The sequence below is a fragment of the Panthera leo genome, chromosome B3, assembly GCF_018350215.1.
Source record: "Panthera leo isolate Ple1 chromosome B3, P.leo_Ple1_pat1.1, whole genome shotgun sequence".
NCBI lineage: Eukaryota > Metazoa > Chordata > Mammalia > Carnivora > Felidae > Panthera > Panthera leo.
The window spans coordinates 71115691-71138296 of record NC_056684.1 but is presented as its reverse complement, the minus strand read 5'-3'; the positions used below and the strand labels follow the sequence as shown (position 1 = coordinate 71138296).

The 22606-nt window shown below is 46.5% G+C and overlaps 1 protein-coding gene across 1 annotated transcript; it reads left to right on the top strand.

The window, feature by feature from the left end:
• The first annotated feature begins 9766 nt into the window (after window positions 1–9766).
• Window positions 9767–16865, top strand: KLHL33 (kelch like family member 33). The gene is made up of 4 exons (XM_042940574.1): window positions 9767–10703; window positions 15002–15926; window positions 16038–16205; window positions 16313–16865. Exons 1-4 carry the CDS (start codon window positions 9950–9952, stop codon window positions 16863–16865), a joined length of 2400 nt encoding a protein of 799 aa, XP_042796508.1. The 5' UTR covers window positions 9767–9949.
• Window positions 16866–22606: the final 5741 nt, after the last annotated feature.

Genomic DNA, 22606 nt, shown 5'->3' with positions numbered 1-22606 from the left:
CCAGTTTCTATATTATTTTTGCTTCCCTTTCCTTATGTTCATCTGTTTTATATTTTAAAGTCCTCATATGAGTGAAGTCATATGATATTTGTCTTTCTTTGACTAATTTTGCTTAGCATAACACCCTCTGGTTCCACCCACGTAGTTGCAAGATTTCATTCTTTTTGATTGCCGAGTAATACTCCATTGTATATGTATACCACATCTTCTTTACCCATTCATCCATTGATGGATATTTGGGCTCTTTTCATACTTTGGCTATTGTTGATAGTGCTGCTATAAACACTGGGGTGCATGTGTGCCTCTGAAACAGCATACCTGTATCCTTAGATATATATTTAGTAGTGCAATTGCTGGGTTGTAGGGTAGTTGTATTTTTAACTTTTTGAAGAACCTCCATACTGTTTTCTAGAGTGGCTGCACCAGTCTGCATTCAGTGCAAAAGGGTTCCTCTTTCTCCACATCCTTGCCAACATCTGTTGTTGCCTGAGTTGTTAATGTTAGCCATTCTGACAGGTGTGCAGTGGTATCTCATTGTGGTTTTGATTTGTATTTCCCTGATGATGAGTGATGTTGAGCATTTTTTCACGTGTCGGTTGGCCGTCTGGATGTCTTCCTTGGAGAAGTGTATATTCATGTCTTTTGCCCATTTCTTCACTGGATTATTTTTTGGGTGTTGAGTTTGATAAGTTCTTTATAGATTTTGGATACTAACCCTTCATCTGGTATGTTGTTTGCAAATATCTTCTCCCATTCTGTCAGTTGCCTCTTAGTTTTGATCGTGTTTTTATTTTCATTGGTTTCCATGTACTTTTTAATTTCCTCTTTAATTTCTTGGTTCACCCATTCATTCTTTAGTAGGATGTTCTTTAATCTCCAAGTATTCATGGTCTTTCCAAACTTTTCTTGTGGTTGGTTTCTTGAGTCATAGCGTTGTGGTCTGAAAATATGCAAGGTATGATCTTGATCTTTTTGTACCTGTCGAAGACTGATTTGTGACCCAGTATGTGATCTGTTCTGAAGAATGTTCCATGTACACTCAAGAAGAATGTGTATTCTGCTGCTTTAGGATGAAATGTTTTGAATATATCTGTTAAGTCCATCTGGTCCAGTGTGTCATTCAGAACTATTGTTTCCTTGTAGATATCTGCTTGGATGATCTGTCCATCTGTCCCCTACTGTTATGGTATTATTATCAATGAGTTTCTTTATGTTTGTGGTTAATTGATTTATATATTTGGGTTCTTCCACGTTGGGAGCATACATATTTACAATTGTTAGATCTTCTTGGGGGATAGACCCCTTAATTACAATATAATGCCCTTATTCATCTCTTGTCATAGTCTTTATTTTAAAATCTAGTTTGTCTGATATAAGTATGGCTACTTCAGCTTTCTTTTGACCACCAATAGCATGATAGATGGTTCTCCCTCCCCTTACTTTCAATCTGCTGGTGTCTTTGTGTCTAAAATGAATCTCTTGTAAGCAGCATGTAGATGGGTCTTGTTTTCTTATCCATTCTGATATCCTATATCTTTTGATTGAAGTGTTTAGTCTGTTGACATTTAGAGTGAGTACTCATCCTTAGTCTTTGTTGGTTTTGGTCTTTTTTGTTTTGTTTTGTCTTCTCCACTCAAAGGGTTCCCCTTAAAATTTCTTGCAGGGATGGTTAATTTTCGTTTGTCTGGAAAATGGTTTATCTCTCCTTCTATTTTGAATGGCAGCCTTGCTGGATAAAGAATTCTTGGCTGCATATTTTTCTGATTCAGCACATTGAAAATATCCTGCCACTCCTTTCTGGCCTGCCAAGTTTCTGTGGATAGGTCTGCTGCAAACCTGATCTGTCTTCCCTTATAGGTTAAGGACTTTTTACCCTTGTTGCTTTCATAATTCTTTCATCATCTGTGTATTTTGTGAATTTGACTACAGTATGCCTTGGTGATGGTTGGTTTTCATTGAATCTACTGAGAGTTCTCTGTGCTTGGATTTTGATGTCTGTGTCCTTCCCCAGATTAGGAAAGTTTTCTGCTGTAATTTGCTCACATAAACCTTCTGCCCCTTTTTCTCTCTCTTCATCTTCTGGGACTCCTATGATTCCAATTTTATTCCTTTTTATAAGTCACTGAGTTCTCTAAGTCTTGCATTATGATGTTTTGCCTTTGTTTCCCTCCTTTTTTCTGCTTTATTATTAGCACTTACCACCTTCTAATCTAATAGTTTTATTTATGTTTGTTGTTTGACTCCTCCTGTTAGAGTACAAATTCCCTGAGCGGAAGGGATTTTTATCTTGTTTGATTCATTGCCATGTCATCTCCCAGTACTTAGAATAGGGTGGACACTCAGCATTTGCTGAATGAATGAATAAATTGATGCAGAGGTAAACCAAAGAGATAATCAAAGACTATAAATGTAAGACTTGGGCCAAAAGATAAAAAGAATTGGGATTATATGCGCTTAGGAAAAGAATATGTTTTCAGTTACTTACTAAGTAGAAAGTGCTGATAAAGACATTTTCATGGACAAAGACCCATAGAGGGTTGAAAATACACTAAAACATGGACATTTAAAATCAGAAATTTGACAGTGGAAGATAGAGTGGGACACAAGTAGAAAGATAAATTCCTCTCCTTGAATATATTTGAGTACAAGAATGATCTGTTCCCTCTAGGCTTGGGGAGTTAATTTTATAAATAGGAATCAAGTATGTTATACAGTAGCTTTGGGTATTTATTTATAAGTTTTTATTACTATTATAGGATGGAGTGGATCCTAGAGGGAAGACATTTAGCACTGTAGACCCAGCTGGTACTGCTTATTAGGAGACTTCTTTCCTTAGGGAGCTTTGGGCTCTTGGCTGAGGCTTCCCAAGATAGTCTCACAGTTGATAGAACCAAGAGACTAAAATCATGGCTCCTTGGGTCCTAACTTTTAAAGTCCTCTTCCTAGCTCAGTCTCTCCTGAGTCTCTTATTGACAGTATACAAGATCATTGTGTCCTGCTGATTTCCACAGATGAAGGCAGTGGGGGGGTTGTCAGGCCCCTGGATAGCATCCAATCAAGTCATGTATAGGGCCCCAAGGCAGGGTGACTGAGGGATCAAAGGTAGGCTCCTGTTAACAAAAGGCAGTGTGAGGAAGGGAACCTGTTCCTCAGTTTACCTAATCATCAGATGAGCCCTACCCTTGGGGCCTTTACTCTGTGGTTTGGAATTTCCCCAGACTCACATGTCTATGAGGGCAGCATCCTGGGAATATTGCCACAGGACTTCATGAAGATATGTGCCACTCTGACTACATGATTAGGAAGAATGAGCAGAGGACAGGAGAGCACCATGGTCAGTTCCTACTCTGAGACTATTTCCCCATTTGCTGGCCCTGTTCCTATATACCTGCTTTTTATTTGCCTGTAAGTCCTGCTCAGAGGTGTAGCCTGAAGGAACAGGAGTGTTGAGAAAAGTACATTTCAGGTTCCCCCTTTGGTGGTAGCTGTTGTACCTGGTATAAGGCTACTAAGTCTTCAAAAGCCTTTTAGCTATAGAAAAAAGAATTCCAGTTTCAGCAAGGAATAGAGAACAGCTCCTCCCCACCTGCTGGGGGATTTTAGAGAGAAACCAAGAGTATTAGGCTTTTCCATCTCAGAGCACAAGGGAAGCTGGTAACTGTGATTCCTGTGGCATCTGCTCTGCCATGGAGCATCCTTCCTCAGGGAGGCTTACTCCATCTACCCTGCTAGAATTCTGTTTCCTTCCTTTTCCTCACGGCCCCTCCTAGATTTTGGGAAGCTGGTTTCCTTTTATGGCTAGAGCAGGGATTGAAATCTCAGAAGCCTTTAAGAACCAGTCATTATATAATATCAAAGAATAAAGTGGACCAGGTGGGAACTGTGGCAAACTGAAGAATCAGTGCCCTGTCCCACGGGACAGCAGCTACTCAGCTCCAGCTCATGTGGGATGGAGGCCCCAAATTACCAGATGCATGTTAAATATTGGCAATTAATTTTAAAAATTATAAACGTTGTACCATCTAAACTCACGCAGGTAAGATCCATTTCGGAGGACACCAGTGTTCAATCTCACCAGAAGTTCTTGACATGGTCCTGCACGTTGGTCAAGTTCACTGAATAGGATAGTGCCATGTGATAGATGCTCACCTGGACTGAAGAGCTCCAGTTCACATCTGCTGAGGAAGGGGTGGTGCAGAATGATTAGAGGTGGGGCCTCATTTCTCAGGTAGGAAAGGAAATGAGTCACTGTTGGTAATTCTGGGCTTCTTATGGGTGTCAACCTCGTGCCATATCACACTCCCTCACTCCCTTACCCACCTGCCCACTTATTCACCAGGTTTCTTGTAGAATATAAAGAGCAGTAGCCAAAGGATAAGCAACATAGCAGTGAGTGCTGCCCACCAGGTGAGAAGGGATGTGATAAGCAGGCAGAGCAGAAAGCCCAGGAGGGTGAGCCAGGGGCTGTACTTGTGAAAAGAAGGGCACTAGACTGCAGGGGAGAGTAAATGCAGCCAATCCTTTGTCCTAGCCTCAGTACCACCCACTCTTGCACCCCAAGGATGCTCCTGTCTCTCAGGTCCTCCCAGCCCTGTTAGTATAACTGCATACTAATACATGCCCATACTATCCAGGCACCCAGGCTCCCAGTTAAGGGAGGCATGAAAACTACCAAAGTTGACAAGGGGATAGGAGCAAAGGAAAAAGTTGGAGATGATAGGGTGGTGTTCACGTCAGCTTTGGAAGAGATGCAAGGTCAGGAGGTTGGTCTCCAAATGAGTCATGGGATTGAAGTCTAGAGAGACAAGGACATCATCATATTCTGGCTTCCTTCCCCCATGCTCCCTATTCCCTACTCCCCCCTCCAATTTCCATGCATACCATCACCAAGTTAACAGACTTCCACTTTCAGGACTAGAGATCTAGAAAAGAGGCTTTAGGGTCAAGCCCTAAAAGTCAGAGGTAGGGCAGTGAGGGCCATGAGGGGAAAGGTGATTAATGAAGCCCTGTGTGAGGGTGGAGAAGAAGTACTCACCAGTAAGGATGAAAGCTATCGCAATACAGAACGTGAGCAGATAGCCTCACATAGGTTCATGGCTCCTGCCATAGCTTTTCCTAAAAAAGCCAACTACTGGGTACAGTTTATTCTGGCACAACCACTATAAGAAGGCATGGTGGTCATTGGGGGATGGTTCCAGGAAGAGGGGGAATGATATCCCCTACTCCTATAGGGAGGCAGGAGCAAGTGAGGAGCACAGAGGAAAGAGTTGAGGGAGCTTACAGGTCTTAACATGAAGAAAGGATGAGAGTAGAGTGTGGTGAGATTCCTGGTAATGTGGGGAGGGAAAACAGGAGGCAGATGGAAGATTGATACCCTCCCCAAACTTTGCCTTGATATACAGGCAGACTTTGAATTTTGCTATGTGAGCTTGGATTGTCTCCTAAACACCAGCCAACCACAGTCCTCTCCACCTCCCTAAATCATCATCTAACTCCTGGTTGCTGAGACGGAGCCCTCTTGTACTCCTCCTCAAAAATATACTCTTAAGATGGCCCTAGACTCTATTGCATTTTCTCCTTTTCCCCCAAGCCTCTTGGTAAGATACCAACTAACCTAGAAGACTTTGGGGGTTGAAGCAAAACAGAAAAGGGCAGAGGACAGAATGGCACCGAAGATTCCAGTAGACTTCAGGGGGATAAAGGCAGACACCATGCTCATGGCTTGAGGAGAAGAGCAGGCAGAGGCAGAAATCAATGCATTTCAGAAGCAATGCATTCCACTCATATTTTCACCTACCTTTCCTAGAGGTTGCTGGGCATATTAAGTTTTATCCTATTCTTTGAAGGTTTTACCCCACCCACATGAATCCCCTTAAGTCATTATTGGTTTTTGAGCATCTCCTCTATGCCAGACAGTGGGCTAGGTAAAGTTTATCTCACTGATCTTGCCCCTCTGTTCACTCACCTAGTAGTGATTAGGGAGCCCATACAGGCAAGACCCTTGCCCTTGACAACTGCATAAATCCTAGCCATATTGACACTCTGGCCCCAGGCAGCTCCCATTCCGCACACCCATGCCAGTCCTATTTCCTGGAGCATCTCCAGTCATACAGGAGCCTGGAAATGAGATTGGGAACACACATTCTTCGTGGGGAGAGAACCCCATCCCAAAGCAGTAGGACTATCTAGGTACCACCAGTGCCAAAGAGGGGAATGGAAGTTTGTGTGTAAGTTGGGGGAGGGGGGGTGGAAATACCAAATTTGATAACCAAAGAACATCATACAATTTGTCAGTGAAATGAGGGATGGGGAGAAATGGTGAAGGAAGGTGAGATGTGAGATTACCTATGTGTAATCTACTCTTGATGTGATTGGTGAAGCCTCTTACCATTTCATTACCTATGCCCTAGGCCCTCAGGCAGAAACCAGGGCTCTAGGTCATTCTGCACAGAAGGCTCGAGTAGAGGGCCTTGCCAATTGTGGCAGAAATGCACAGGTAGGAAAGTATGTCCACAGGAAGGCAAGGATAGCTGTAGCAGGGTCCCGGAAACAGAAGTTGAACCATTAGTGGCAAGACAAGGTGGGGAGATAACAAGTGTGCTCTGTGCCTGAACATGGTTCTCACCTTGAGGTCTCCAGAGATCCTGGTCTCTCTGAGTACCCCAGTGGCTGAGGAGAAGATGGAAAACATGCCAAAGCAACTACCCTCTGGACCTCACCGCCGTGGGACCATATTTTCAAAGAAAATAATATTTATGTAAAAGAACAGAGAAAAATTAAGTTTTTGAGGGGCACCTCCTAGCTTGCCTTCATTCAGCCAAGATCATTACCCCTTTACCCAGTTTAGTGTCAATGACTTAGGTTAGGCTGGGAAAAATAAGGCAAGATTGTAAACTGGCCAGCCCAGGGACTTATAGGTTTCTGAGTGTGATGGTCAACTTGCAAATGTCATACAGAATGTGTGTCTTTTCTGAGGAGGCTTGGGGTAATGACGTACCCTGCTCCAGGGGGAGGTGACATTCAGAGGCATGCCTTCCCCTTAATACATTTCTCAGCGAGCTTCCCATTGAGTTCACCTAAAGAAACAAGTGGCTTGTAGGCTGGGGTTTGTGGGGAGGAATGGGGGGTTTGTGGCAGATAGTTGATAAAAGAGAGGATCAGGAAGACCATTAAGATCATTTGGGCTGGGAATACCATGGGGGAGAGGGGGAGGAGAAGTACAAATGTAAGGGGAGGAATAACTCCTCCTCCTCCTCACTCTCCTTTCCCATCCTCCAGTTCCCTTTCCCATGAGCCTCTTCCCATAACGGAGTCTAGCTAAAAGGGTAAATGGGTGTCCTTTTCCTTCTTGCCGCAAACTACAAAGTGTCCCTTCCCTTGCCAGAGGGATGGCTCTCAAGATTGTAACTATCTGGGAGCAGGAAATGGCATTTCTCATCTGGTAGTCTTGTCTAGTGCTTGTCCCAACAGATCCCTAGAATACGTCCTTGTTTTTCCCTTGAAGAGTTGGTATATGGAGTCTGTTCCAGCAAATTTGTCCAGTTTCAGGTTGGGTCCCTGAGAATCTGCTCTGCCAGCAGGAGCGTGTGTGCACACAAGTGCGTGCACACACACACACACACACACACACACACACACACTTCCACATCTCCCCACGCTGGCCTCTTCCAGATATGTCCAGCTCTCTCCCCCATCCCCAAAGTTCTTACCCCTACCTTAACTCCCTACCCCCTGCCTTAGACATCCATTCCACACTAGCCATTGCCAGGCACAGAGGGATGGTCATGGTCACCATGCCCACCAAACAACTCATTTGCTAGATCCACCTTAGGCAGCTGCACCCATGCTCCTGGAAGGGCAGAACATAGAGGCAGTGGGTCAGAGAGACTTTATTGACTAATTTGATGCTTCCATCTGATTTAAAAAAAAAAATTATTAACATTTATTCATTTTACAGAGAGCTTGAGCAAGGGGAAGGCAGAGAGAGAGAGGGAGACACAGAATCTGAAGCAGGCTCCAGGCTCTGAGCTATCAGCACGGAGCCAATACCTGGTGGAAACTCAGGAGTGTGAGCTCATGACCTGAGCCGAAGTGGGACACTCAACCGACTGAGCCACCCAGGCTCCCCCATCTGATTCATTTTTTTTTTTTAATATATGAAATTTATTGTCAAATTGGTTTCCATACAACACCCAGTGCTCATCCCAAAAGATGCCCTCTTCAATACCCATCACCCACCCTCCCCTCCCTCCCACCCCCCATCAGCCCTCAGTAAAATGACTTGCCCAGGCTGGAGTCACAAAAAGTGCAGGCTGGTGGTGAGCCAACTTGGGAAAAGGGCATATCAAGGGAGGGGATGGGCATTGCCCTGAGCAGGTTTGAAAGGACTTCTGTGAAGCCCACCGTGTGCACAGCCATGACTAAGGCATTGGCGAAACTGAAGATGATCCTGATGGAAACGCCAAGCTTTGGACTCAGGCTGCGCGAAAGAAGGAAGTGCGTGCCACCTGAGAGGAGAGGAAAGAGGAGCCGGTCAAGTCTCACCCCTCCCTCACGTGAACACCACCCTCTCACAGAGTCCTAAGGAATAATCGTTTGCTCCCCGGTTAAGTCAGCTTGTCGGGTCAATCCATCCAGACTGGACCAATTTTTTTATAGGCCAGAGAATTCACCCCCAGCAGCCCCCTGGGCCTGTCCCACCTTCCCAGGAGAGGGGAGGGAAGTGGCATCGCTGTCCCATTCCCTAAGTTTCTTCCCCCACGAAGATACCTAGAAATGCAGCGAAAAATGCCCAGATTTGGGGCGGGGTGTGTCTCAGGATAGGAAAGAGGTGTTATCCTGGGCAGAGGGAGTGGCTGTTGGTGTCCTACCTAAGTGAGAGTGCTTACTCGCCCCCCCCCCCCACCCCCGCCCCGGCCCATCCAGTCCAGGATTTTGGTCCCCGCAGCCTCGGTCACCCCACTTTCCACTGATCCGTTCTCATCTAGGTGAGAGACTCCTCCAGAATTCCTGAACACACAGGGTTGGGCCTTTCTAGCTCACCACCGACCCCACCTGGGGACAGGGAGGAAATTCTGAGCCGGGGGTGGATTACCTACCGTACGTAGCCCTGATCCCTTCCCCTTCCCGCTCGCCCTCGGTGGACTCAATTGCGTTATGTGTGCATTTCATGTAGGTATTGTTCGCTCCAGGGTCGGTAGCTTTATCGTGCACAGAAAAACCAACAGTCAAAGCCTAGAACTGACTCCAAGCACACCCTTCCCTCTTCTGGCCCTACGTTCCGGAGGGTCTGCGCAGTCCAGACTCTCTTCTCCCTCCCCCCGCTCCGCCAGACCCGTCTTGTGAACGCAGCCTTTCCGGCCTGGCGCACTCCACCCGATCCCCACATCCTCCCTGGCTTCTGAATTTGCCTCGCTCAGCACAAGGACGTGACCTACAGGTGGAAGGGGGGAGGAGGTCATCTCGGGACGGAGCCCGGGGGATTGGGTGTCAGAGTCTGGGCTCCCGGAGCCCAGCCCCCTAGCCGGTCAGCGCCGGCTATAATTAGTCGGGTGGGGCCGCTGACCCGATTGAGGGGCAAGTTTCCTCTGTCACAGGGTCCAAAGCGAAGCTGAGAAGGTTCAAGGGAGAGCCAGGAGGAACGCTGGTGTCTCGGGAGGGTGACTATCCGGGTGGGATGGGGGCAAGCCGGGTGGCATACGGTCCCGGGTACTGGATCGGTACACATGCTTCTGGCACGCTTCGGTGCTCTTCGTGAACCCCAGTGTTGGGCAGTATAGCCTAGCTGCTCGAGCCTTGGGAAGGGGGTGGGGAATGGGCTTTGAAGTAGGGAGAGGGACTGCCATGTCGCCGGGCTAGAGATAGGGGTTCCTCCGGCCTCTGTGGGTCCAGCTCTGAACCCCCCACCCCTTCCTTCTGTTCACCTGTAGCAAAACAGCGAACCTGGACGATGAGCGTCTCGGACTCCTCACATCGTCCTTCGGACCCTGGGAGCGTCTCTGCTCCCGCCCAGAAGGATCGCCTTGACCTACCTTTGCCCGACCCGAGAACCCCCTCCTGGCCACCTTCCCCAGATGAGGATCCCAGTTTGCCCCCCTTTCCTTTGGAAGAGCCTGTCCCCAGGCCCATGGCCCCAGGGAGCCTTCCCTCTCCAGTCTTGTCCCTTGAGGAAGAAGAGGAGGAAGACGACCAAGACGAACAAGAGGCGGCACAGCCCGAGGAGCTGCGCAGCGAGGAGCATCCCAGCCAGTTTTTCGCGGAGGCACAGCGGCTGCGGGAGCAGAGGTTGTTGTTGGACGAAGAGGTGTCAGTTGAGGGGCGAGTATATGGGGTGCATCGGGTAATCTTGGCTGCAGTTAGCAGCCTCTTCCGTGACAGGCTGCTGGGTGGCAGAGGTCCACGACCCCCCCTCAGCCTGGACGTGGCCGCCGGGGCCTGGGAGGCCGTACTGACATTTGCCTATGAGGGGGTGCTGGGCCCTGCTCGGCCTGGAGATGTGCTGGTCGTGGCAGAGGCCCTGGGAGCGCCCCGGGTGAAGGCCGTGGCCCAGTGGAGATGCAAAGGGGCTGGAAGCGCCAGGGAAGATGAAAAGCAGCCCAGCCAGGCAGAGGAGCTGAGGGAGAACCTGCGGAGCATCGAGCTCCTATACCAAGAGGGCATCGGGTGTGACCTGGAGCTGGAGGCAGGCGGCTGCAGGCTGCGGGGTGAGGGCCTTTTGGCATTACATTACTGCAGGTTCATTTATGTGTGTGCAAGCTGCAGGTGGTTTGATCCCTTCCATTGTGGTTTTGATCCCAGCTGCAGGCAGAATTTCCTTGGGGTTGGCCTTTGGTGCCTTTCCTGACCCACGGAGAGCAAGGCATGAGCAGTTGAGTTGTTTACCCAGAAGCACCAGGCAGACTTAAGCCGACCCTTCAACCTGTGGCTTTCCCTGTGGCCAGTACCAAAGAATTTCCAGCCAGTTGGCTGGTGTCATGAGTACAGTCTGAGCCAGGGGAACAAGTAGAAAGTGATTGACTTAAACGGGAATTAACCAAAGGCCCTTCTTGGCATCTTCTATTTAGGACACAGGAAAGCCAGATGAATATGGTGGAATAACTCTCAGTGTGTCCTCTCACCTAAGTGTCCTTGACTCCATGGTAGATACGGGTTCTACAGCTAACAAGCAAAGTCTGGTTTTCTTTTGCCATAATCTTAAAGCTACCAGGACCTGGCACTTTGAAGTTAACTAGGCTCATTACTAGGAAAGCTAAGGAGGGTTGAATAAGTTGAGTGTTATTCAGATTCTATCAGTACTGAGTGAGGTACTGGGGTCCAGGAATTTTTACACATGCCATGTCTTTTCATTCTCGCTGAAAACTAGTGAGGTGGATGCCACTATCCCTAGGTGTAAGGAAAGAACATTAAACTCAGAAATGTTAACTGGTGAGAACCAGGATATAAGCCCAGTATTCACTAGCCCAGTCTGTTTTCACTAGGCCATGCATTGCCTCCTGTGCAACCAAACCAAAGACACAGGATCTGACAAATGGAGTTGGAATGCAGGCACATAAAAATGTTCAAAGGTATTGCTTTAGAGAGTATCTAGTTCAGCTTTTATACTTTATTGACAAAGAAATCAGACTTTAAGACATGTCCAAAGTCACATAGCTACTGCTCATTAGAATGACTGGAACCCACAGTGTTTCTGGGACCCCCAAATGAAAAAGCATCCTGTCTTAACTTGAACTGCATTAACAAAAATACCATAGACTGGGTGGCTTGACAACGGAAATTTATTTCTTTTTTAGAAAAATGTATTTATTTAAATTCAAGTTAGTTAACATACAGTGTAGTATTGGTTTCAGGAGTAGAACCCAGTGATGAAATTTATTTCTTACAGTTCTGAAGCCTGGAAGTCCAAGGTCAGGGTTCTGGTATGGTCAGGTTATGATTAGGACTCTCTTCCTGGCTTGCAGAGGGCCACCTTCTCACTGTATCCTCTTCACTTGGTGGAGGGAGAGATTATCTCAGTCATATCTCTTATATAGGGCAGTAATTCCATTCAGGAGGGTTCTACTCTCATACCTAATTACCTCCCAAAGGCTCCACCTGCAAATATCACCACACTGGGGAGTAGGGCTTCAACACAGGAAGGAGGGAGGAAGACATAAACATTCAATCCATAGCAGGTCTCTAAAGTGTTTGTTATTATTTCTGATAGTAGTAGATTGAGGGGGGATTTAAAATTTCATAGTTATGGGGCACTTGGGTGGCTCAGTCGGTTAAGCATCCGACTTTGGCTCAAGTCATGATCTTGTGGTGAGTTCGAGCCCCACATCAAGCTCTGTGCTGACAGCTCCAAGCCTGGAGCCTGCTTCGGATTCTATGTCTTCCTCTCTCTCTGCCCCTCCCCTGCTCACACTCTGTCCCTCTCAAAAACAAATAAACAATAATAAATTACTTAAAAAATAGATAAAATAAAATTTCATAGTTATAAAATTCTCACTAGGGTTTCAAATTTAAACATACTTCTATCCTTACCTTCATTTTCCTAAGAAACATTCCAACGTAATGGTGGAAACCTGTCACTTAAAATTCTAGGGAATAATGATGAGGAGGAGGGAGAATGTAAGTAGGTGTGACCCTTTCACAGTGACTCTGAGCTATAGGTTGGTTGATTACATGGAAAATGAAATGGCTTACCTGCTTCAAGGAATGCAGGTTTTCTCAGGCAATATGTATCTGAAAACTGTCACTGATTTGTCACTGATGGTTTGTCAGTTCAAGCCCTACATTGGGCTTTCTGCTCTCAACACAAAACCTGCTTCAGATACTCTGTCTCCCTCTTTCTCTGCCCCTCCCCTGCTCTCTCTCTCTCTCTCTCTCTCTCTCAAAATAAACATTTAAGATTTTTTTTTAAAAAGACAATGGAAAGCCACATTAACATCACATGTCCTTTGAGAGAGGCAAATGTGCCACAGTCGGTCAAAGCAGCCTCATGTTCATAGCTTCACTGGGTGTTTGGCCCTGGTACCTGCCTAAGAGGACTTCTGGCAGCATTTTCTCCCTTTTTTATTATGAAGCATTTCAAACACATAGCAAATTAAGAAAATATTTTTTAAGTTTATTTATTTTGAGAGAGCGAGAGAGAACACAAGCAGAGGAGTAGCAGAGAGAGAGAGAGAGAGAGGGAGAGAGAGAGAAAATCCCAAGCAGACTCTGCAACGCAAGGCTCAAACCCACAAACTGTGAGATCACGACCTGAGCTGAAATCAAGAGTCGGATGCTTCACTGACTGAGCCACCCAGGCGCCCCAAGAAAATATTAACATGAACACTCAAACACCCATATCTCAGACTTAACAATTAACATTTTATGATATTTGTCTCATCTCTTTATTTTACTTATCACTGAAGTTTAAAGTAAATCTGTGACATTTCCCTTACAAATACTTGGGTACATGTCTCTTTAAAAGAGGACATATAACCACAATACCTTACTCATGTCTAACAAAATTAACAATAATTCCTTAGTATCACCTCGTCCAAGTTGAAATTTTCCCACTTGTCCAAAAAATGTCTTGTAGAGCTGGCTTATCCAACCCAGGAGTCAATCAAGGACTATGCTGTACTCAGATACATGTCTTTTAAGCTTCCTTTACTGTACAGTCCTCTCCTTTTTTATGACTTGACTTACTGAAGAAATAAGATTAGTTATCTTATAGAATGCTCCATTTTCTAGATTTGTGTGTGTTTTCCATTATGGTTTTGTTTAGCTTGTTCCTTTAGCTTCTCAATTTCCTATAAATTTGAATTTAGATCTAAGGGTTCAATTAGATTTAGGTTCAACAGTTTAGTCAGAATACTCCATACCTGATGCCAAGTATCTCAAATTGCATTACATTAGAAAGCATTTATTTACATTTATATTTAATAGCATCTGGTAACAGAATAGTTTCAGTGGCGTGAGGGCCATGCAGGTAAGAAGGGTACTGATACACAAGTATGCTCACTGCAGCCTGACATCAGTGGCATTGGGGGGTGAAGATCTGCTCGGGCAGCCATTACATGGAATAGAAAATAAATCACTTCCTCTCTTTCAGTTTCCTTCTGTTAAAAGGAGCAATCGAACTGGATGATTTTGAAGGTTTCCAGCTTAAAATGTCACGATTACCTGAAATGTACTGAGATGAAGATGGGGTGTGCAAAGAAAAGCTGCACATGGGAAATCTTAAGCAGGAGATGGCAGTTAGATTAGGTTAGGTCACAGAGATTCGTAAGTGTGGTACAATTTTTTTTTTAAGCAAAATTTTTAACATTTATTTATTTTTGAGAGACAGAGACAGAGCATGAGTAGGGGAGAGCCAGAGAGAGAGGGAGACCCAGAATCTGAAGCAGACTTCAAGCTCTGAGCTGTCAGCACAGAGCCTGATGCAGGGCTCAAACCCATGAACTGTGAGATCATGACCTGAGCCAAAGTGGGGCGCTTAACTGACTGAGCCACCCAAACACCCCGTGTGGTACCATTTTCTAAGTAAAATCCTGGCCGATGTCAGTGGCTCTTACAATTGTAAAGGAAAGAACTTTTGTGTGTGTGCATGATAGAGACCTATGTAATTTGCACCATTGGTCTTTGCAGTTTATTTTGTGCCCCCTTTTAGCAAAAGCTGTCTATAGCATCTACTCAACTTGATCAATCAAGACTCTTTTTCTAATTGACCTGGATCAAAAAACTAAAGCAATTTTTATCACAGTGTCTTCAGGCCACTAACATGAGAATCATGCAGGGTGCTTGAAAATGTTGAAATACAAATTCCTAGGGTCTCCATCCAGACCTACTGAATCAGAATCTCTGGGGGTGGGTCCCTGAAACCCGCAGTTTAACAAGCACCGCACGGTATTCTGATGCACACCATGGTTTAGCCTGTGGCCTCTGGTGGTTGGCCCAAAGTCGGGACGTGAGTCAGCAGGGTGCCTGGCAATCAGCAACACTCTGGATTCCCCTCTGCTTCTCCTTGCAGTGCACCGAGCAGCCCTGGCCTGTGGCAGCGAGTTCTTTGGTGCCATGCTCCTGAGCGGGATGAGGGAATCCCAGGGCACAGAGGTGTCTCTGCACACTATCTCTGCCCAGGACCTGCGACTCCTCGTCTCCTTCGCCTACTCCGGGGTTGTGCGGGCAAGGTGGCCAGGGCTGCTGAGAGCTGCCCAGGCTGCTCTCCAGTACCAGAGCTCTTCCTGCCTTGCTCTGTGCCAGAGCGCCTTGGCACGGGGCCTCAGCCCCGCACGTTGCCTGGCCCTGTTCCCCATAGCGGAAGCCCCGGGCTTAGAGAGGCTCTGGAGCAAAGCCCGTCACTACCTCCTCACCCACCTGCCTGCTGTGGCTTTGTGCCCCACTTTCCCTTCTCTGCCGGCTGCCTGCCTGGCTGAGCTCCTGGATAGCGACGAACTACACGTGCAAGAGGAGTTTGAGGCCTTCATGGCTGCGTGGCGTTGGTTAGCTGCCAACCCTGAGACCCAAGAGTCAGAGGCCAAGGCCCTGCTTCGATGTGTTCGCTTCGGCCGTATGTCCACCAGAGAGCTGAGGAGGGTGCGGGCCGCGGGGCTGCCTCCACCCCTGACCGCAGACTTGCTGCATCAGCTCCTGGTAGAGGCTGCCGTTCCAGGTCAAGAGCGGCGCAGGGAGCCCGACCAGGCACTGGTAGTGATCGGCGGCGACGGGCTCAGAGCAGACATGGCCATAAGACAGCCGTCGCGAGGAGTGTGGTGGGCGCGCGCCTTCTGCTGCGGCACGGGACTGGTGCGAACCGTGGAGTGGGGGAGGCTGCCTGCCCTGCCTGCCCCGGGGCGCTTCCGGCACGGGGCTGCGAGCCTCGCAGGAAGTGAGCTCTACGTGTGTGGGGGACAGGATTTCTACAGCCACTCCAACACCCTGGCTTCGACTCTCAGGTAGGGGCCCCACGGAATAGCAGGCCCCGAGGTGGGCAGCTGAGGGGGAATTGTTGGCCCAGCCAGCCACGGGGACCCGGGGTCACTCTTCTTTGGTCCCGCTGTGTCCAGGTGGGGCCCCAGTCAAGAAGACTGGGAGGAGATGGCGCCTTTGTGCCAGGCTCGGAGCTTTTTTCCCCTGGTGGCGCTGGACGGACTACTTTATGCTCTGGGCGGCCGAAACGGTGGCGTCGCCCTCAACTCTGTGGAGACCTATCACCCCGAGCTCAATGTCTGGAGGTGAGCAGGGAAGGGGCTGTTTCTAGACATCAGGGGAAGCCTAGAGGACTCGGAGGAGGAGAGTTGAAGAGGATTTTTGCCTGATCGTGTGCCCTGTTCTCCCTTAGGCCGGCACCTGCTCTTCCAGCACCACGCTTTGCCCACGCAGCTGCGGTTCTGGAGGGCCGATTGTACGTGAGCGGTGGCTGCAGCGGGGCTGGCCAATACCTGGCCTCATTGCTGCACTATGACCCCAAACTTGAGAAGCCAGGGGTGCTTCTGAGCGCTATGGGGGTACCTCGGGCTGGCCACGTCATGGCCGCTCTGGGTGGACGGCTGTACGTCGCGGGTGGGCTAGGTGAGACTGGGGACCTGCTGAGCTTCGAGGCCTATGAACCAAGGACTGATAGCTGGACTCACCTGGCACCCTTGCCCTCCCCCCATGTGGGGGCCGCAGGGGCTGCGCTGCAGGGAGAGCTTCTGGTGCTGGGGGGCTACAGCCACCGTACTTACGCCCTCTCCCACCTTATCCATGCTTACTCTCCCGGCCTGGGCCGATGGCTCTGCCTGGGAACTCTGCCAAGGCCTCGGGCTGAGATGCCTGCCTGCATCCTGACCCTGCCCACCGTGCAGCACGTAGCTTTGGTTCCCACACGGCACCAAACAAAACCTGCTGGGTGAGTGGGGAGTGGAGGTGCATGGAGGGAGGAAGGGATGAGAAACGTCATGAGAGAAGGACAGAGATTATGGGGGAGAAAGAGAAGGCTTGATTCATGATAGCATCTTATTCCAGCACAGTGTTTTACAACTCACAAACTGCTTTTGTATATATGGTCTTCATTGAGGAAAAGGTGGCTCCAGAATTCCTGGAAAACGCTGTTGGAGAAGGGAAGGAGAGGAGGCCCAGGAACAACTCCACAAGGTTTAGGGACCCTGACACCATTCTTGGTGGGGAAAGTGCGTTTGGCTGGGAAGACAGTCAAGACGCTCCAGTAGCCAATGTGTAGGGGCCAAGAGAGGAGAGTCAGAAAAATGATGATTCTGACCCATGGATCAAGATGAAAAATGTGGAAAGGCCAACCATGAACTATATTCTTTCTCAGGTAACTTGCAGGCTCAGTCCAGCATTGCCTCAGCCTGCAGCCCCTAAGAGCCTCTGGGTTTTCATTCTGAGGCGGAAGTCCTTGCCTGGACCTGGCGCTGCACAGGGTGCCGGCTGATGAGGCGCGAGTGCTGTGTGTGGGGAAGATGAGGAGGGCGGAGGTGAAGGAGCCAGGCGCCTGGAGTGGGGAAGGGATGGCATGAGGTTTGAGGGGTGGGGTGGAAGAAGCCAGAAGCCTGACTGCCTTCTTTCCTTCCCTTTGGGGTGTAGTCAAGGATCAGGAATGACAACAGGACAGCTATGGTGTGAGCTGCTAAGTTGTGAGAGGAAGTGGCAGAGAGAAAAGTGAGAGGCAGAGAAGACTCAGAAAAGTGGTTTCCCCCCTTTCTTTCCCTTTTCTCTAGAGTTTTAAAAATCCATTTCCCTTTTTTTTTTTTTTTTTTTTGGCCAGGCAAAGTTAAATCAGACGCTTCCTCTCTTCCTTCTTCCACCCTGCTCTTCCTTCCTTTTCTTTCCCCCCTTCTTTCTTTTCTCCCTTCTCCCACACAGTGATCAATCACCTACTAGGTGCCAGCACTAAATGAGGCTCTAAGGATACAAAGATCAGAGAGGTCCTGACCAGCAGGTAGACTTGTAAACTAATGCAGGTTTTGTAGTGGACTTAGGGGTATAGACACTTACCTTGTCGCTCTCACACCAGGCACTTAGAGGTATGACAGCCCAGACACTGGAGGAGTGAACTCTGCCCAGGGAAGGCTCCTTTTAAGGAAGGCATCATCAAATGGGTATAGTTGGGGTTGGATTTTGAAGACTACTTGGAAACTCACCAGTCAGAGCAGGAGGAAGGCACTCCAGTCAGAGAAAAGAAGCACATGGGTCATGTAGTGCCCTGTGTCTCTATAGCAAAGGGGAAGTCAGTATTCCAGAGGGTTCTTTAGAGAATTCTGCTGCTGTTACCAGCCCATCTTTTACTCTGGAGCTTTTCTGAAGACAATAGCTTTCACTTAATTGTATATTCCCTCCCTCCACAACTCCTCTAAGTCTTTCCTGCCTGGTATTTCCATTTCTGACCCCTGAGCAGCTCAAGGCAAAGAAGGGCCAGTTCTTTGTATAGGTCAATTTTCTATTACCATTGTTTGTTAAGATTCTCATATTCCTAAGGGTGAGATAAAGGAGACTCCTTTCTACGTTTCTTCATCCTGGCCTAGAGGTGTTCACATGCTTTGTTTATTTTTTTGAGATTTCATTATTGAGTTCTTTTTTCCCCTATATCTCTGTTTCGGAGCATAGATGAAAATGAGGAGGGATATATAGGATGTATTTGAGAAAAGGGAAGAAAAATTGAAGAACCAGGAAAGAAGGAAATTGAAGGTACTGAGACACTATGAATATGCAGTCTTTAAGATTAACTTCTATGAACATGTTCTTTGTGGTTTGGAGGCAAAAACAGCCTTAAATAAAGGTTTCATCATTGTTGAATGATTCTCGTCTGAGTTTCTCTAATACAAAAAGTTTTTAAAAATCCCCTGTAATTTGGTTCCTATCTCCACCACAGTACTGAAACTACCCTGCCTCGTCGTCACCATGACCTACTTCTCACCAAATAATCTAAGGCCATCCTCATTCTCCTTCATCTTTCTGCAGGTATCAACTGGCTTGAAAACTGACTCTTACCCTAAAAAATTTCTCCTCCCCTGGCTCCAGAGAGCACACTCTCCTGGGCCTTCTCTTATTTCACCAATCCAAACAGGTATCAAAAAAAAACAAATAATATTGTCCAAAGGAATGGCTCCATCCCAGGTGGAGGTGACAACTTGAGGGTCCAAAAGTATACAGATGGAGGTAATTAGTTATAGAAGTCTCTAGCTCTCATTATTTAGTTTTTAGGGTTTATTTTTTAACTTTTTAAAAAAATTTTTGAGAGACGGAGACAGAGCATGAGCAGGGGAGGGACACAGAGAGAGAGACAGATGCAGAATCCAAAGCAGCCTCCAGACTCTGAGCTGTCAGCACAGAGCCCGATGCAGGGCTCAAACCCATGGACGTGAGATCATGACCTGAGCTAAAGCCAGATGCGCAACCGACTGAGCCACTCAGGTGCCCCTCATTATTTAGTTTTTAAACTAGGGATAGAGTGAGAAGACAGAAGGAGGCCTCTGATTTGTAGCAGGACACCAGTCAACAGTCCACTCTTCTGTGAGAGAGGACGGATATAGGGCAAGTAACAGGTTGGGGCCCTAGCCAAGTGGTCTGAGATTCAAGGTAGTATTGCAACCCCAGAACAGAAGAGGAAGGAGAAACAGGAATTAGGCTGGAAAACATTCACACAGAGTGGGCAATCATGGCCATCCAGGGATTAGGCTACAGTCTGGTGAGTGTATAGAGGCCCAGGATTCTTACCTTTGGTACATCAGATGATAGGCAAGGTGCTTTGGTTTTGTTTTTTTTTTTAATTTTTTTAACGTTTCTTTATTTTTGAGAGACAGAGCACGAGCGGGGAAGGGACAGAGAGAGAGATGCAGAATCTGAAGCAGGCTCCAGGCTCTGAACTTCTCAGCACAGAGCCCAACACGGGGCTCGAACCCACAAACTGCAAGATCACAACCAACCTGATCTGAAATCTGACGCTCAACCAACTGAGCCACCCAGGCGCCCCAGAGGCAAGGTGTTTTAGATATTCCCCCTACTAGTTCCCTCTATGCTCTTCTTTCAACCTCCTTTGTGAGTGAGGGAGGGATTTCTACTATTGCTCACATCTTTTCAAGACTGACTCAGGGACTGAATAGGATTGAGCATGTGGGCTGATGTACCAGTAAATGCATTGGACTACCTGAGTCCTTTGTCTCCTGTGCCTCATTATAGATTGCCCATGTTCCTCTTACCTTGTTTTATGTTCCTCTTCAGAAAGCTCACCTCCATCTAAAGTCGTAATAACTCACCTGGGTTCTAGACTATTGTTTTTTTCAGCATTCTTCACCTCTACTTGGATGTACCCCTATCATGACTTCAGACTCATCAGGCTTCGTTGACACTCTCATTTGCCCTTTTTCCTAGACACAAAGCTTTGAAGTCATATAGCCTTGTTTTCCCCTTATCTTTCTTCTTCACTTGACTCATATGTGATTTTGAACTGCTGAAATAGAAACGTAACTGGTTTCTTGTCCCAATGTTTTCTCTGTCAAATACACGACATGTATGATGCTTTGGACACCTGGAAAGTTGAAGGCAGCAAAGGGTTAAAAATGAAAAAAAAAAAAAAAAAGGGAGGGTGAAAGATCCTACTAGCTACAAAACCATGTATCCTTATTTACCCAGATGGTCTGGACTGTAGAAGCAACAGTGTCCAACCAGAAGAGTGAAATACCGCACAGAAAGATTATTTAATAGAATCATGGAATGAAGAGATTTTAGAAATCATGTAATTCAAACCCTTCTTTGTAAAGTGCAAAGAGCCAAGGAATGTGGCACAGTCTGGATAATGAAGAGGAAAGTCTTTTGTGAGAGCAGTTTCCATGTGACATATCTTTACCTAAGAATCAAGTGGATGGCTTGAACAAGCATCATGATTTAGGTCTATAGTCAGGAAAGTCCTAACACTCTTTCAGGGCCACAGGCTATTTATATTCGAAATCCTGGCTAGCCTTTGGGATCAAGGGGCTATAGGTGGAAAAGTATGAATTTATCACAGGTACTAGCAATACAAAAAAAATACATATATGCAGGGATAAAGTATATGTCATTAGCCATGAGATTATAGTCTTTTTTTCCTCAGAGATAGATGTTCATGGTATTATTGTTATAGTTGATGATTCAAGATATAATCATCTGTATTTGTGATTAGAATGATGGAAAAAAGGTACAGCTTGAAAGCACATTGAATTAGAATCAGTAACTTGGGTTCGAGCCCCAAATCAATTACTGTTTTGGTAATCGTAAATCCCTTAATCACTTTGAATGCCAGTATCTTAATCCATAAAACAGGAAGACTAGCTGTACTATAAACATCAGAGTGCTGTTATAGTTGTGAGCCCCAGAGCCTGGGACAGTCTTAAGGAATTCTAGGCACATTTAGAAAAGTATGCTCTGGTAGTCCTTAAGTGTGCCTTGATAGTTCCAAGGCCACATCCTTTTATTTCTTTATTTTATTTTATTTTTTCAATATACAAAAATATGTTGCATTTTTATTTTTATTTATTTTTTTACATTTTATTTTTTTTAATTTACATCCAAATTAGTTAGCATATAGTGCAACAATGATTTCAGGAAGAGATTCCTTAGTGCCCCTTACCCATTTAGCCCATCCCCCTCCCACAACCCCTCCAGTAGCCCTCAGTTTGTTCTCCATATTTATGAGTCTCTTCTGTTTTGTCCCCCTCCTGGTTTTTATATTATTTTTGTTTCGCTTCCCTTACGTTCATCTGTTTTGTCTCTTAAAGTCCTCATATGAGTGAAGTCACAATATTTGTCTTTCTCTGCCTGACTAATTTCACTTAGTGTAATACCCTCCAGTTCCATCCACATAGTTGCAAATGGCAAGATTTCATTCTTTTTGATTGCCGAGTAATACTCCATTATATATATACATATATATACCACATCTTCTTTATTCATTCATCCATTGATGGACATTTGGGCTCTTTCCATAATTTGGCTATTATTGATAGTGCTGCTATGAACATGGGGGTGCATGTGTCCCTTCGAAACAGCACACCTGTATCCCTTGGATACATGCCTAGTAGTGCAATTGCTGGGTTGTAGGATAGTTCTATTTTTAGTTTGTTGAGGAACCTCCATACTGTCTTCCAGAGTGGCTGCACCAGCTTGCATTCCCAGGCCACATCCTTTTAGGTCAGTGAGCTAGATGATGTCAAACAAGATAGGCCCCTGAGACCATGAGTGCCACACAAAGGGTTACAAAGTTTATCCCCAGCTACTCTGGTCTAACATTGCTCCCAAGATAGGGATGTGGGTTCATCGGGATTCTAGCTAAGGCAAAAGCATTTTGGGGGTTAAGGTTCTTCTAACTATATACCAGCCTGACTAATCATCAGATAGGCAATTTGATCCCCAATACATACTTTTCAAGCAAAGTGTCATTGATGAAAGCCAACTCTCTCATAACAAAGTAAAAACCACTTGTTGGAGATTATAGCTAACATTGTTTAAATGCTTGCTCTGTACCAGGCGGTGTGCTAAATGCTTTATATACATGATCTCGTTTAAATGTCAATGCAACCCATCAAAAGTGGATGCTGTTATTATCCCCCATTTTACAGATAAGGCAACTAAAGCTTAGAGCAGTGAATTTTTTTAGCCAAGG